This window comes from Dama dama, chromosome 7 (genome assembly GCF_033118175.1).
Source record: "Dama dama isolate Ldn47 chromosome 7, ASM3311817v1, whole genome shotgun sequence".
NCBI lineage: Eukaryota > Metazoa > Chordata > Mammalia > Artiodactyla > Cervidae > Dama > Dama dama.
The window spans coordinates 22,826,594-22,843,251 of NC_083687.1; the positions used below are offsets into that span (position 1 = coordinate 22,826,594).

Below are 16,658 nucleotides of genomic sequence, written 5' to 3' on the forward strand. Positions count from 1 at the left end.
TACCTTCTTTTTTTTTTTTTTCCATTATCTCCCTTAACATATTTAAAATTCTCTGATTTCAAAAAACTTGTTATACTTGAGTCTGGCTTTGACTCTGTCTTTGTCTTTGTGTTTTTTTTTTTTTTTTTTTGCCTTCTTAATGAATGATGTGTAATTTTTTGTTGAAAGTTGGACATGCTGTATTAGATAAAAGGAGCTGAGACTAATAGGTCTTTTGTGTGAGGTCTTATAGTAATCTGTCAAGGAGTGTGCTCTTTAACATTCCTTCTACCTGTAGGTGCCAGAGGCATCAGACTCCTTTAGTGTCCTTGTTTGTGTCTCCCTCTTGGGTTTCCCTAACGCTCCTTCTCAGGTAGAATCTGCATCATGTAAACTCTTTCAGTGGTGATTAACTCTTGTTATAATGGAGCCCCATCAGTGTAGTTGTAAGGTGCTGGGAGAGGAAGCATCCTATAACCTTAAAATCAAACCTTAAACTTTTAGTGGGTCTTTGTTCCGGGTCTGTGATGTCTGTCTTTTCTCCCCGCTTCTGCATGTGAGACCGAAAGGTAAGAGGGGACTGGAATCAGAGAAATGCCCTTACAACCCTTTCCAGTGGTGGAATCAGGACCTGGTAAAGTCTTTTTCCTGGAGAGCAGGTCTTTGTTTGCGTTGGTGGTTATTTCACAGTGACTACTCTTCCTTTCCTCCTTGCCAGAACCACAAGATCTTCATAGACTCTTCACTGATGGGGTTCCTGGAAGTAAAACCCACAAAAGATGGGGGCCTGTTGATACTGTGGTCCCCAGGAATTTTCTGCTCTTAGGCTGATCCACACTCGGCCTCCAGAAATTCATTTAAGTTTGTGTTTTAAATTTTTGTAGTAGATTGACTTTTTGGCCCCGAAATGTTATGTCTGTTTGGAAGTATAGTTTTTGTAAATGTCACTGTGGATCTTAAGATGATGTCCTAGATTTAGGGTTGGCCATAAATCTAGTGACTGGTATCCTTGTTAAGAGTAAGGAGAAGGAGATTTGAGACAGAGACAGAGAAGTGGAAGGCCATGGAAACAGAGATTGGAATTATGCCAGCCAAGAAATGCCAGAGATTGCTGGCAGCCCCTAGAAACCAGGAGAGAAGCTTGGAGCAGTTCTTCATCATTCTTCAGAAAGATCCAACCCTGATGATACCTTGATTTTGTATTCTGGCCATCAAAGCTGTAACCATGAATGAAATTTAAAAGTTTTCTTGTTTGAAGTCATCTAGTTTGTGATCGTTTTTATGATAGCCCTGGGAACCTGATACAGTATTCATACCAATTGATGACTCGAGTGGTTTCTACTTGGGATGATCTTGTAATCTTAACTGTGACTCTGGATATGCCCATGTCTCTGTATCTTGAGATGGTGGTTTGCCCCGTGTCCTCACTTCTCTGATGGGTCCAAGGAAAGTCACTGATTGTTCAGCTTGTTTAAATTTTTTCTTGTTGTAAGGGTGAGTGTGACAGTTTCGAGCTGCTTTCGTGTTGGAACTGAAATCGCGAGTCGAGGTTTTGTTTGTTTTTTTTTTTGGAGGCGGGGTGGAGATCTGGTATTTTTATACTATATTATTTTAGTGATTATCACATGCATGTTTATCTTTTAAATATCTAATGTTAATTATTTCCTTTACTCTCCTTTTGTATCATGCAAGAGTCTTAGGCTACTTTAACTCCTGATTTATACAGCTGTTATTATTTTAATCTTCTTATATTTTAAATTTCCTCATCAGTCTCATTCCTCCTTTTTCTGCTTCTTATTTAGGCTTTTTGTTGGGGGTATAACTGTCATATAACAGTGTACAACATAATGATTTGATATTTATATGTTTTGAAAAATGATCACCACAGTAAGTCTAGCTAAGATCTGTCACCATACATAGTTACAAAATTTTTTCTCTTGTGATGAGAACTTGTAAAAGGTTTACTCTCTTAGCAACTTTGAAATATGCAATATAAAGTCACTATGCTGTGCATTACATCCCCAGAAAGTTTTTATTTTCATTCCTCTGATGAATAGTGATGTTAAGTACCTTTTCTGGTATCTGTTGACTATATATATGGCTTCTTTGGAAGAATGTTTGTTCCGATTCTGTGTTCATTTTTAAATCAGATTTTTTTTTTTGTTTGATTTTTGTTTTTGTGTTTTTGCTTTTAAGCTGTATGAGTTCTTATTAATCCCTTTTAATACACATAACTTGCAAATATTTTCTCCCATTCTGTAGGTTGTCTTTTCACTTTATTGATGAGTTCCTTTCTGTGCAGAAGCTTTTAGTTTGATGTAGTTCCACTTGTTTAGTTCTCCTTTTGTTGCCTTTGCTTTTTGATGTCATATCCAGAAAATCATCCCCAGGACTGATGACAAGGAGCTTACAGCCTATGTTTTCTGTGAGGAGTTTGATGGTTTCAGGTTTTAAGTCTTCAGTCCATTTTGAGTCAGTTTTTTATTTTACTCGGTGTTTATCTGCCTATGTATTTACCAATCTTTTCCTTTATTTAGTGAATCTCTGGATGTTGGCTGTGTTCCTCTTTTCCTGATGTGCTCAGAGAACACCTTCAGGGTTTCTTTCAGGGTGGCAAACTCTGTCTTTGCTTGTCTGTTCTTGTGTTTTGAAGGATTTTTTTTTCCCTCTGGTTCACACTTTATGATTGCAGTTATTTTCTTTCTGCATTTTGGAAACATGAAATTTCTGCTTTCTGGCTTCCATTGTTGCTCTTGAGAAGCCCATTTTAAGTGTTGCTTCCTTGGTAACTTTTTAACAATATGTCTCTTCTGAGATTTTTTTTCTTTTTCCTCTGTGCTATTTGGCAAATTTACTGTGTTGAGTTGTGGGTTTCTTTTTGTTTATTCCATTTGGAATTGCTTAGACTTCTTGACTATGGTTTGATCTCTTTTATCAGTTTGGTGAGTTCATAGCTATTAGCTTTCAGATAGTTTTTATTTTCTTCCTCTGGGATGCCAGTTAAATATGTTAGATTGACTATATGTTAGATGACTAAATATGTTAGAAGACTATATCTTCTGTTTCTGTTACATTCTCATCTCTATTTTCTGTATTTTGTCCTTGTTGGCTTAATTTTGGTTAGTTTCTATTTACCTGTGTGCCTTTTAGCTAGTTTTCTGCAGCCTTGTCTAATATACTTTAAAACTTATCCATTGAGTTCCTACTTTTGGTTATTGTCTTTCTCAGTTTTAGAGTATTTTGTGGTTCAAGTTTATTTTCTCACCATCTGTGCTATTCAGCTTTGTGTCAGGTTTTCAAGCTGTAATTTATATCTCTGAACATGGTAAATGCCATCGTTTTAAAGTCTGTATGTGATGACTTCGGTGTTTCGAATTCATTGAAATGTTTCTATTATTTCTTGTTTTCCTAGGTACTTATTTTAGGCTTTTTTTCTTTTTTTCACTTCACATGCCAGCTTATATTTCCTTGTCTCTGGATGTTGTAAATTAAAAAAGTATTTCTTGACATAGTAGGGCATCTCCCAGAGACGATTTTGGTTTCTTCTCTTTTGTCTTAAACCATTTGAATGGTGTGAGGTTTCCTGAGTCATCCACATAACGTTGAACTGGGCTGCAGTGCTTGGGTGCGTTTATTTAGGGTCCTGTCTCAAACTGTGTAGATTTCTAGTGCTCACTTCAATTTCATCTGATAAAATTGCTACATTTTTAGTAGTTTAATCTTCCTAAGAAGGTGATTTTTATATTTCATCCAGGGTTTTTATATTCCATCCTGTGAGATTTAGTGCAGATTATCTAGTGTTCTTTTATTTTGAGTCTTTTGTTGCTGTGTTTTAAAATCTTTATTACCCTACTGATCAGATAAATCCTAAAATGTCAAATCTGCTTAAATTGGATAGCTTTCTTCACACTTAAAAAAGAAACTGTTACAAAGCCGAAGTAATTTAAGTTTTGCATTCTCTTTCAGTGGCAGTCACAATTGAAAGGAACAGTGAATAATCCACAACCAGAAAATGTCATCTTAAATTATTGGTTTTGTAGGAGAGTAGGTCAAGGGGAAGAGCCATCCGTGATAGACAGGGTCTGTATACCTTTTATAATCCTAGAGTGTTTTTCAGGATGTGCGTGTTCTCTTCCTTTTATTTTTTTCCTTCCAAATGTTTTTAGTCAACATGTATTTCTTCACTTTAAGCAACCATTTAAAGTGAAGAAATAAATTTAGTCAGTCAAATAGAATTGTTTTAAGTGGTGAAAGAGTTTTGTTTAATTTGAAATTGAAAATAATGAATTTTTTGAGTTTCCACAATATGGAGGATGCTGATTCTTGGTATAGCAGACTTGTGAATTAAATGAGATTTTGTTTAAACTGTTTCAGCTTTTCTGCAAGTATCTTTGTTACATACTGTCTAGTGAGCATCAGTGTTTCTAGTAACTTGTTTTTACCCAACTAGTGTATGTTTATTGTAGAAAATTCCTGAACTATGGGTTACTGTTTCTAAGAATGCTCTCTTATGACAGCTGCAGACTTTGGGGATTCCCACAACTGCCCTCACCTTTGACAGTTGGTTGGAAGGGCTTGCAGAACTCACTGAAAGCTGTTATACTCTTGGGGATGGTATTGTATCCCCAGTGGTATGGGGATGGTATTGGGGATGGTACCCTTGGGGATTGTACAAAGACACGGATTAAGGTTGGCCTCACATTTGACAGTTGGTTGGAAGGGCTTGCAGAATTCACTGAAAGTTGTTATACTCTTGGGGATGGTATTCTATCCCCAATGGTATGGGGATGGTATTGGGGATGGTACTCTTGGGGACTGTACAAGGACACAGATTAAGGTTGGCCAAGGGGACAGAAGCCTGGGGCAGGTTTCAGGAAGGTACCAGATATGATGTCAGTGTCTCTAATGTCATGGAAGCCATTAAGTCCTGGTGAGGATGTATGACAACATGGAGAATATTGCCAACTGGGGAAACTCACTTGAGTCTTAGTGTCCTGAGTTTTATTTTTTTTTTTTTTTCAGTGTCCAGAGTTTTATTGAAAAGATATAGTTGACTGCCCAGGTAACTGGCCTTTTTAATGTCTAGCCCTTCCAGAGGTAGAACAGCTGCAACAGAGTTTGAAGCCCCAACATAATGACATTGTTTGGTAAAGTCTTCAGGTAACAAAGGTGCCTGAGGAACTTCAGAATGCCCCAGTTAATAAAAATCTCTTCCTAGAGGTCAGGATGAGGCCAAGTCCTATCCTCTCTTTTGGGTGAGATTAATTTTTTTTTTATTGGAATATAGTTGATTAACAATGTTGTTTTAGTTTCAGATGAACAGCAAAATGATTCAGTTATACATCTACATGATTCTATTCTTTTTCAGGTTCTTTTCCCATTTAGTTGTTACAGAATACCAAGCAGAGTTTCCTGCTGTTACACAGTAGGTGCTCATTGATTATCTGTTTTAAGTAAAGCTGTGAGTATGTCTCAAGCCCCAAATCCCAATCTATTGCCCCACTCTTTTAATTCTTTACTAAAGGTGAAATATTATATTAAAAAGAGATAACAAACAGCATCTTAGATCCTTTCAGGCATCTGTTAACATTTTGGAATGTAACTTTTTGTATTTTTCTGTGCATGTTTGTTTCTTCCCTTTTTACAAAAATAAGTTGTTACAGTACCTTTGTTTTATAACCTTTATTATCTAGAATATTACAAGCCTAATTAAAAATGTTTAAAAGGGCAAGAGGGACTTCCTGGCAGTCCAGTGGTTAAGACTCTGTGCTCCCAATGAACCCATGGGTTCAGCCCCTAGTTGGGGAACTGAGATCCCACATGCTGCTGCATGGTGTGGCCAGACATTAAAATAAAAGGGCAAGAATTTAACCTTATTTACCATATGGTGTTTTCTTTAGGAGAAATAAATTGTCTTTGACTCAGTAAACTTCTAAATTATGAAACATAGAGTCATGAGTTATAAACATCTTTACAATAATATTGAACAAGCCACTTCTAATACTTAGTGCTCATAAAAAAAAAATTTTATACAAGTAATATCTGCACATGCTATAAAAACAGAGGAGCCTGGCATGCTACAGTTTACGGGGTTACCAAGAGTTGGATATGGCTTAGCAACTGAACACTAATGAAAAAAACAGTATTTCCTTGCCTCACTGTTCTCCTCCTCTGTTCTCTTTCTCCAGAGGGAAACAACTTAGAACTATCTAATCTTTCAGTTTTGAGTTTTTGGCTTTTGTATTTCTAAGTAACAAGTTTATGTAGCTGTTTCTGATTGGATACTTGCGTTTTTTAAGGTTCTGATATGATAGGTAAAGATTTAGCTTACTTGTAATCTCACTTCTCTTCTCTGTTTATCCCGATACAGTTTTATTTCTCTCTTGGATACCTTTCTGAATTCTGAGTTTTACAGTTACACCTTTATTTCTTTTTCAGCAACTAACGCATTATTTCTGGACTTAGAAGTCTGTGTCATCAATATTTACTTTTTCCTATAATGTGAAGGCTTGTAAATATTTGTTATATTTGTAACCGTAATATAGTCTTTTGTTATAGGTTGGTTTTCAATGTTAAAATTAATAACTAGTCTGTTATTATGACCATATAAATACTTATTATTTTTCAGCCAAGTAACATATATGATGACTATATTTTCAACACTGTGTAGCTCTTTGCCTTTTCAGAAGTTTCTAGTCTCTTTAGTTTTTCTTCTCCTTATAATTTTATTGTCTCTTTGAATTCCAGATTCTTAAGGATAGTATACAGTTTCACAGTCTGACTCTCACTTCTTTTTTGCCCCCAAATGTTTCCTAGAACTTTCTGTCTCCTGCTTAATCTAGACTGTTCCTTAGATCTGTTGCACAATTACTGTCTTTGAACTTTTCTTACTCTAAGACTGGCTTCACTATTTCTTGAATTTTGTATCCTCTCTTTTGGTTTTTATTTTGTTGGATAATGTCATGTAATTGCCTATGTATTGTTGTTGTTCAGTTGCTGAGTCGTGTCTGACTCTTTTCGACCCTGTGGTCTAGAGCCTGCCAGTCTCCTCTGTCCTCCACTGTCTCCTGGAGTTTGCTCAAGTTCATGTCCATTGAGTCAGTGATGTTATCTAACCATCTCATCCTCCGCTGCCCTGTTCTCCTCTTGCCTTCAGTCTTTTCCCAACATTGGTCTTTTCCATTGAGTTGGCGGCTGTTTGCATGAGGTGGCCAAATTGCATATGTAGGAATTAATTTTCTTTGTCCTTGTCTGTCTGAAAATGTTATATATTGAGTATGGGATACATTTTTCTTCAGTGCTTAAGTGGTTTTGCCTTTTTATTTTCTTCTTTTGGAATCTGGTGTTGCCAGTGAGAAGTCTCCTAATAAATATGATTTTCATTCTTTTGTATATGAACTTTTTATTTCTTCTCAGAGAAATTTCTAGGATATGTTTTTTGCATAAATTTTTAATTGTAGTGTAGTTATTCACAATGTTGTGTTGGTTTCTACCATACAGTAAAGTGAATCAGCTGTGTGTATGCATACATAGCCTCTCTTTTTTGGATTTCCTTCTTACTTATGTTACCATAGAGCATTGGGTCGATCCCTGGGTCGGGAAGATCCCCTGAAGGAGGGCATGGCAACCCACTCCAGTATTCTTGCTTGGAGAATTCCATGGACAGAGGAACCTGGCGGGCTACAGCCCATGGGTTTGCAAAGAGTCAGACAGGATTGAACAACTAAACGCAACACAGCAGAGCGTTGGGTAGGGTCTCCTGAGCTGTACAGCAGGTTTTCATTAGCTGTCTGTTTGTATATAGTGTCAGTAGTGTATGTATGTCAGTTCCAGTCTCTGAGTTCACCCCCGCCACCCCCAAGTAGTCACTTTTTAATTTTTTTATTGTACTGGATTCTCATAGACCTCTTTCTACTTGAAGATTTGTTTCCTATAGCTTTGGAATATTTTCTTCTATTATTTCATTGTCTTTTCTCTTTTTTCCCCTAGAACCGGTATTTGGATGTTGAATTGATCATCTGTGTCTTGTCTCTTCTTTTATATTTTCTTTACGTCTCTCTACCTGTTTTGATAAAATTTTCTTGGGTTTGTTTGTCTCTACCTTTGCAAAAAAAAATTAATAGAACTTGTTGGAAGATACATTTCCAAATGCTTTTTATATTCATGTTTCTTTTTTCATAACATTCTGTTCTGATTTTAGGAACTTTATTACATCTCTTGAGGGTAAAAATTAGTACATGTTTAAATCTTTTAAAATTTTTAGACATTTAGTTGTAGAAATGTTTAAAGTACAATACAAAGAATTTTTTCCTGACTGATGCTTTTCTCCTGAAAATTTTAGTGTTTTCTACAGATCAGGATCCTCTACTTAATCACAGTTCAATTATAAAATGTAAGAAATTAACATTTATTTATATATGTGTGGACTCATGGTTTTTTTTTGCTTTATTCAGTGGGGTATATTGTTACACTATCATTTATTTTAGTTTAGTTTTTTCATCATTGATTTTGATGCTCAGATTGTCTTGACTTGGCCAGTAGGATCTGTTCCGATATTACTTCTCTGTGTCCTTGGACATCAGCTTATCTTTCTTTGAGAACTTCCTTGCTTTCTAGCACAACACCAGTTCCAGGTTTATCTTGTACTTTTCCTGCCTAAGCCCTGGAATTGCATATCTTCCCAAGGATTCCTGGTTCCTTTCAGTAGAAAGTGGTTTTTGTAAGATCTCAGCATTAGGTTTGCTCATTGAGAGGTGGTGGTTTCAGGCCCTTTCAGTAGATAGAGCTTGTATGCGTGTGTGGTACATTTGTGTTTTATGTATATGTGAATGTCTGTGTATTGAAAACCATGAGTTCATGGTGATACTTTCATTCCCATTTAATATCATAGGATTAAGTGAAGTCTTTTCCCATTATGTCTGTAACGCCCTTCCTTTCATAGAGAAACTTGGCTTCCATTGTCCTTAACTTATTTTCTTATTTGATCAATTCTCCTAGATGTAACCATTCATTCCCCACCCTTATATGGATACCTTCTTCTCCTGCATGGGCTGTTAGACCTCGTTCTAGGTGACCTCCACCCTCCCTCTAGGTTACCTTTCCTTTGCATGGTGATCTGGCCCTACCCCCAAAACAGTGTGGCTTCTGATATTCCTCACCAAGCTGCCCATCAGCTTGGAAGCCCTCACCACTGTGATTGGGTACTGGCATACCATATCATGTTGCCTCTGCATGGATGCCTTCCTCACCCTACCTTGGAGTTATGATAGGCTGCACTCGGGGAAGCGCCGTAGATGGACACCCTTCTCACCCTGCTTTGGCTCTGATAGCATCACTGCCACCCCTACCCTAGCTTTGGATACCTTCTCTCTAATCGTTTTGGTCCCTGTGTCACACCTTCTCGGACTCCTTCCCCTCCTTGGTCTCCCTTCCCCTACTATGCTTTTCTGTACCTAATGACTTTAATCCTGAATTATTCTGGAAGGGGGGAGGTGTGCTTCATCCAGGAGTAGTTTTTCAGTCTATCATCATCTTTCATAGTTAACTGTTGTCCACTATTCATATTTATGAATAAATGATAAGCAAAAAGCCAATTGGGAACTCTTTATATGGGTATGATTTTTTTTTAGTTTATTTTAGAGTTAGTAGGTTGGAAACCGCCCATTGCTCTGGAGACCTCTAAATTCTGGGTATGAGAAGTTGTTTTTCTAGGAAACCGTCACTCATCCATAGTAGCTTTACTAGCTCCCCCAGACTATTGTGTGTGTGTGTGTGTGTCTGTGTGTCTGAGATTAACCCTTAAGTATTTTACCTTTGAAGAAAAATACCTGCCAATGTATCATTGTTGTGTCAGAACTGTTGTGGTTAATAATGGGTCTCAGCTCTTCCATGAGATGTTAATTTCCCCATTTTCATTTCTGTATTTCCCATGAGTGCTCCTTCTCTTAATTTCTGGCCTTTCTGGGGTTCTGCAGAGCAGTTTGAAACTAAGTTATAGTTTCCTTAAGTTTTCTGAGCTCTGGGTTTATCAGTTATGGATCCATTTTCAGGAATTTTAAGTTTCTTGCTAATTCCCTTCTCAGATATGTTTTCAGCTGCAAATACAAATCTCGTCTAGAATTTACTTAAAAGTTAAGAAAAAAACAGCTTCCATAACAAGAAATCTAAAAGTTACAGGGCTGGTTCGCTTAGCAGTTGGATCAATCTAGTAAAGATCCAGGCCACTTTCATCTTTATTTTCTTGTATTCTAAGCATATCTGCTGTTTTTCTTGTCTCATCTAGTTGTAGCAGTTTTGGCCATTACGTTCTCAATGAAGAATATCCAGAGTCTGGAGGAGGATGCTCTTCCCTTGTGTTTTGTTTATAAGGTCAAATAAAGCCTTTCAAGAACCTCTACTTACATTGTATTGGTCTGAGTCGATCCATCACACCTGTATTTGAAAACCAGTCTGTGTGTGTGTGTGTGTTTGTGAGAGAGAGAGAGAGAATATGAATGAGATTACCGTAGATCTGTGTGTGATCTGTGTGCATGCTCAGTCATGTCCAACACTTTGCAACCCCATGGACTTTAGCCCACCAGGCTCCTCTGTCATGGGGATTTCCCAAGGAAGAATACTGGAGTGGGTTGCTGTTTCCTTCTCTAGGGAATCTTCTGACCCAGGGATTGAACCTGCGTCCCCTGTGTCCCCTGCATCTCCTGCACTGGCAGGTGGATCCCTTACCACTGAACCACCTGGGAAGCCCCCGCTATAAATTAGTTCTCTTTAGACCTTTGTCTCCTTGACCAGAAGTGTTAGGTGTCCTGGGACCTACTCAGTCTGCGCTTAAGCAAGATTCCCAAGGTCAACAGGATGACCTGATTGTATGTTAGTATTTGAAAAGTATTGGTCTAGAATAGTTTAACCCTCTGAGTCTGAGAGAAGCTTCACTTGTAAAAGGTCCCAAAATACCTGAACAGAATCAGGATTCACTGAGAAAGGAAGGAGGAGTCGGAGTCGGTGTGGAGCTGGCTGTTTGTTTGGTAGCCAGCAGGGTCTGCCCATACTCCCTTTCCTTTTTCTTTTTCCTTTTTTGGTGTAGTTGTGTATATGTGTTCTTTTTCCTTAATCATTCTTATAGGAGGAAGAAAAGATGAGTGGAGGTATGACTAGTTAAAATGTTAATAGTGTGCTTATATGCTGGCCTATAACCTTAAAATCCTTAACAGCCTTCATTTCAGGGTGTATTCCTTTTCTATGATTCTGTGAAAAATATTGCCACTAACTTAGCAGATAAAAATAATCACATTTATTCTCTCAGGGTTTTGTGGTCTCTTCGGTCCAGGCATGGCTGCGTCCTCTGCAGGGCAGCAATCAGTGTGTTGATGACGGCTGGCTTCTCAGCTGGGGAAGGATCTGCTTCCAGGCTCCCGAGGCTGTCGGCATCACTCAGTTCCCTGTGGGCCGCTGGACTGAGGGCCTCAGTTGTTTGTGGGCTCTCATCCAGAGATGAGACTTCCTCAGTTCCTTGCGTGTGGCGCGCTCCATGGCCCAGCTCAACAAAACAACTTGCATCTTCAAAGCCAGGAAGTGACAGAGTTTCCCAGCAAGGGGATATTACAGCCTTATGTCATCACATACAATCCGTCATCTTTGTCATATTCTGTTGATTAGAAGTCAGTCATAGGTCACCTTCACACTGAAGGACAGAGAATTACACAAGGACATGAATGTCAGGAGATGGGTATCGTGGGGACCACCTTAGAGTTTGTCACAAAGGTTGTATAGCTGACTGGCAGAATAACCGATGAGGTCAACTGTATGTTGTGTTGAGGTTTCTCCTTAACACTGGTAACTGTGCATTATACTTAGGCAAAAAAGAAGTTTGCTGAAATTTGCTGATGTAGCCAAATATTAAAAACTGAGGTAAGCTTTGATGGTATCTTTGTTATATTATCATTGCTAAATAGGCTACTTAGTTTTAAGTTTATTAATATGATTAGTATTTCATGAGTTAAGTTTTTTAGATGTTTGTTTCTTTTTTTTCCTTAGTTGACTATATTGTGGAGTATGACTATGATGCTATACATGATGATGAGTTAACTATTCGAGTTGGGGAAATCATCAGGAACGTGAGAAAACTACAGGAGGAAGGATGGCTGGAAGGAGAACTAAATGGGAGGAGAGGAATGTTCCCTGACAATTTTGTAAAGGTAAGCACTCTCAGTTACATTCCTAGCTGTTGCTTCATAGGATTTAATCTTGAAGAAATGCATACACATATTTTTAACACTAAAATATTTTAGATAAATTTTTAGTCTGAGGTATTTAAAAAACTGGAGACTCAGGTATCACTGTAATGAATGTTATTGTTGCCTGGTGTCCCGGGGTATTATGAAACTCCTGTGTGTGTGTGTGTGTGTGTGTGAGACTCAGGTATCACTGTAAGGGGTATTATAAAACTCCTGTGTGTGTGTGTGTGTGTGTGTGTGTGTGTGTGTGACTCAGGTATCACTGTAATGAATGTTATTGTTGCCTGGTGTCCCGGGGTATTATAAAACTCCTGTGTGTGTGTGTGTGTGTGTGTGTGTACTTGTACCTGTCTACCTGTAATTTAGGTAGCGCTTTGTAATTTGCAAAGAGTTTTGCTATCTACATTTCCATTTAAGCCTAAAAGTCTTGTGGAGGAAGTAGGGCAGACGATAGCCCCATTGTAAATCAATGACATGTAGGTTGAGAGGTTAAATGGTGTTTACCCAAGGTTGGATAGCTAATAAAACAGAATCTGAACTGAAATCTGAGATAGTTGCCTCTTTACTCAAGTATGAGTAAAAACACTTACTGGTTTTGTTGCTTTGAGAATCTTGTATTTTTATTTTTAAGTTTCAGCACTGCAGCAGTTATCTTTCATAGTAACAGATACTCTTCAACAACCACCAAACATTCCTTTTTAAATAATGTTCTAGTCACTTCAGCCAGAAAACAGTCAAGATTTTTAAATACATTACAAACTAAAAAAGTTCTCAGAAGTTTAGAGGAGGGAAAAAAAAAGTAAAGGATATCTGTATATTTACATGCCATTTATAATAGTCTTAACCCAGAGCTTCCCTGGTATCTCAGACAGTAAAGAATCTGCCTGCAATGCAGGAGACCCCGGTTCAATTCCTGGGTTGGGAAGATCCCCTGGAGAAGGGAATGGCAACCCACGCCAGAATTCTTGCCTGGAGAATTCCGTGGATAGATCGTGGGGTTGCAAAGAGTCAGACACGACTGAGCAACTAACACTACTATAGTTGTCTTTATTTCCTAGATTAGTTTTCTTACATTCAGCCACATCCCTCTTCTTATGAATTTGTGGCTGTGAGCTCTTCTGGGAAGGCTCAAGTCTATCTCTCATTTGGTTTGTCCAACTTACAGAGTAGTTGTTAGAATGTCTGTGCAGTGTGAATTCTTAGTAAATATTTGCTCAGCTGTGGTTTTACTAAGTATGAACACATACTTTGTTAATTGGTTTTAGAGAAGGTGAACTAACTACATTTTACCCCTTGAAAGACCTGAGAAAAGCTGTAGTAGAAATTGAGCTCTTTTGTTTATTTTTTACTTTACAAATTGACTTTCTTTTAATCTAAAGTAAAGTGTAAAGCAGATGCTGTCAAAATTGAAGTAGAATAACTGCATTTAAACACAGTCAAATTAAGCCTGCCTTTTTTGGTAGAATGATATAAGGAAAATCACATAATGTCTTTGTTTTCTTCCTTTTAAAATGGCCTGTTTAAAAAAAAAAAAAAAATGGCCTGTCTGTAGTCTGTATGTACTAAGCTGCAACATTCTCTCTCTCTTTTTTGGGAGGTAAGGGTGGAAAGTGGCTTTTCAGGAAAAATATATTGAAGTAATAGAACAGTGGTTAAAAAAAAAAAAAGAACTTGGTAAGAAGTATTAATATGGTTTTCTTTTTAATTGTGTGCTGACAGGCAGTCCCAGTGCTGACATGTGGTCCTGGTAGTGGAGATGACCTGTCATGGGACTCCCCTCTTAAAATATATTTTCCTGTCCTCTTACAGCACAGCTCATTGTAGAACTTGAGTTTAATGCGCTGCCTGCTAGTAGAGGGTGCTGTTTGTGTTTGCTCGGAGATGGAGGGAAGCTTAATCTGGGATTAAAATGAACCACAGGGTGGACTAGAGTTGGGAGACATCAACATGAACTCATGTTTAATTTAAAATATATACAGATACATACAGAAATAATTTTATATGTGTGTATCTATACTCCGGTCAGTACACATGCATATCTATGTTCCTTACTTCTTCCACTGCGGGCCTGGAAGCAGTGACACACCAGTACCAGTGAGTACACCCAGTGCTCACTTCTTGGTTTCAGAATATCATTTTCCAGTGAAAGGAGGCTCCTCGGAGGAATGGCTGATCCTGTGGCTGCAACACGGTCTTCACAGGATGAGCCTGGAGCAGCCGGTAGTGCCAGGAGTGAGAACTTGGAAAAAACAAAATGATGGCCCATGTCAAGGCAACATAGATGCCAAGTGGAAAATGGGTTGAGCAGCAAAATAACCTAGCATTTGAAGAGCAGATAGATATTCATGAGTCTAAATAAATAAATGCTGATATAAATAGATTGTTATGTAAATAATGGAATAGAAAGGATAAATCTTACAGAATTATTCCAAGTAATATTTGTAGATACTGTCCCTACCCCCAAATATCCTTCAAGTGTGGGTTGGACTAAAGAATAGATGGAAGAGAAAAATAGCAACTTGACAGTGGAGAAACTCAGCAAATGCTGCCTTTACCAAGGCTAACATTGTCAGTAATAAATTATGTTGATATCATGTGTCTGCTGAGCCTCTGGTATTTATTCTTCCCCTAGACCTATCATTGCAGTCCATTTGTGAGAAAAAAACATCAGACTGGCCCAAATTAAGGAACATTTTACAAATATCTGATCAGTACTTGTCAAAAATTTCAATGTCATTAAAAAACAAGGAAGGCCTAAGAAACTGATGTTGAGCAGAGACTAAGGAGACATAGTGATGAATGCTTTGTGATGTCCTGGATTGGATTCTGGAATAGAAAAAGGATGTTAGTGGAAAAACTATGAAACAGATATAAAGTCAGTGGTTCGGTTAATAGTAATGTACTAGTGTTAATTTCTTAGTTTTGACAAGTGTAACATGGTTATACCAGGTATCAGTATTAGAGGGGACTGAGTGGAAGATAACGTGGGAACTCTGGGCAGTACCTTGGCAACTTGACTATAAACATAAAATCATTACAAAGCAGAATTTTTTCTTAATTTCTTTTAGCCTTTTATTTATTTATTTTTATTAAAGGATAATTGCTTTACAGACTTTTGTTGTTTTCTGTCAAACCTCAACATGAATCAGCCATAGGTATACATATGTCCCCTCCCCTTTGACCCTCCCTCCCATCCCCCTCCGCATCTCACCCCTCTGGGCTCATACAGAGCCCCTGTTTCCTGGGCCACACAGCAAATTCCTGTTGGCTATCTATTTTACATATGGTGATGTCAGTTTCCATGTTACTCTTTCCATACATCTCACCCTCTCCTCCCCTCTCCTCATGTCCAAAAGTCTTTTCTCTATGTCTGTTTCTCCACTGCTGCCCTGTAAATAAATTCTTCAGAAGCATTTCTCTAGATTCTGTATATATGCGTTAGAATACAATATTTATCTTTCTCTTTCTGAGTCACTTCACTCTGTATAATAGGTTCTAGGTTCATCCACGTCATTAGAACTGACTCAAATGTGTTCCTTTTTGCGGCTGAGTAATATTCCCTTGTGTATATGTACCAAACTTCTTTATCCATTCATCTGTCGATGGACATCTAAGTTGCTTCCTTGTTCAAGCTATTGTAGATAGTGCTGCAGTGAACAATGGGATACATGTGTCTTTTTCAGTTTTGGTTTCTTCAGGGCATATGCCTAGGAGTGGAATTGCTGGTTCTTATGGTGGCTTTACTCCTGGTTTTTTGAAGAATCTCTATACCGTCCTCCATAGTGACTGTATCAATTTATATTTCCACTAACAGTGCAAGAGCGTTCCCTTTTCTCCATACCCTCTCCGGCATTTATTGTTTGTAGACTTTTTGATGATGGCCATTCTGACTGGTGTGAAGTGATATCTCATTGTAGTTTTGATTTGTGTTTCTCTAATAATGAGCAAAGAAGCGTCTTTTCAAGTGTTTGTTAGCCATCTGTATGTCTTCTTTGGAGAAATGTCTGTTTAGTTCTTTTTCCCACGTTTTGGTTGGGTGGTTTGTTTCTCTGGTATTGAGTTGTATGAGTTGCTTGTATATTTTGGAAATTAGTCCTTTGTCAGTTCTTTCATTTGCTATTATTCTCTTCCATTCTGAGGGCTGTCTTTTCACCTTGCTTATAGTTTCTTTGCCGTGCAGAAGGTTTTAAGTTTAATCAGGTCCCACGTGTTTACTTTTGTTTTTATTTCTGTTACTCTAGGAGGTGGGTCATAGAGGATCTTGCTTTGATTTATGTCATCGACTGTTCTGCCTATGTCTTCCTCTAAGAGTTTTATAGTTTCTGGTCTTACATTTAGGTCTTTAATCCATTTTGTTTATCTTTGTGTATGGTGTTAGGAAGTGTTCTAATTTCATTCGTTACATGTAGTTGTCCAGTTTTCCCAGCACCATTTATTAAAGAGGCTAAA

The 16,658-nt window shown here is 37.9% G+C and overlaps 1 protein-coding gene across 1 annotated transcript in view; it reads left to right on the top strand.

The window, feature by feature from the left end:
* Nucleotides 1–16,658, top strand: part of CD2AP (CD2 associated protein) — an 83,864-nt gene that overhangs the window by 17,265 nt on the left and 49,941 nt on the right. The window contains exon 2 of the mRNA XM_061146885.1: nt 12,010–12,170. Coding sequence (XP_061002868.1) covers nt 12,010–12,170 — 161 coding nt within the window. The remainder of the gene's footprint in view (nt 1–12,009; nt 12,171–16,658) is intronic.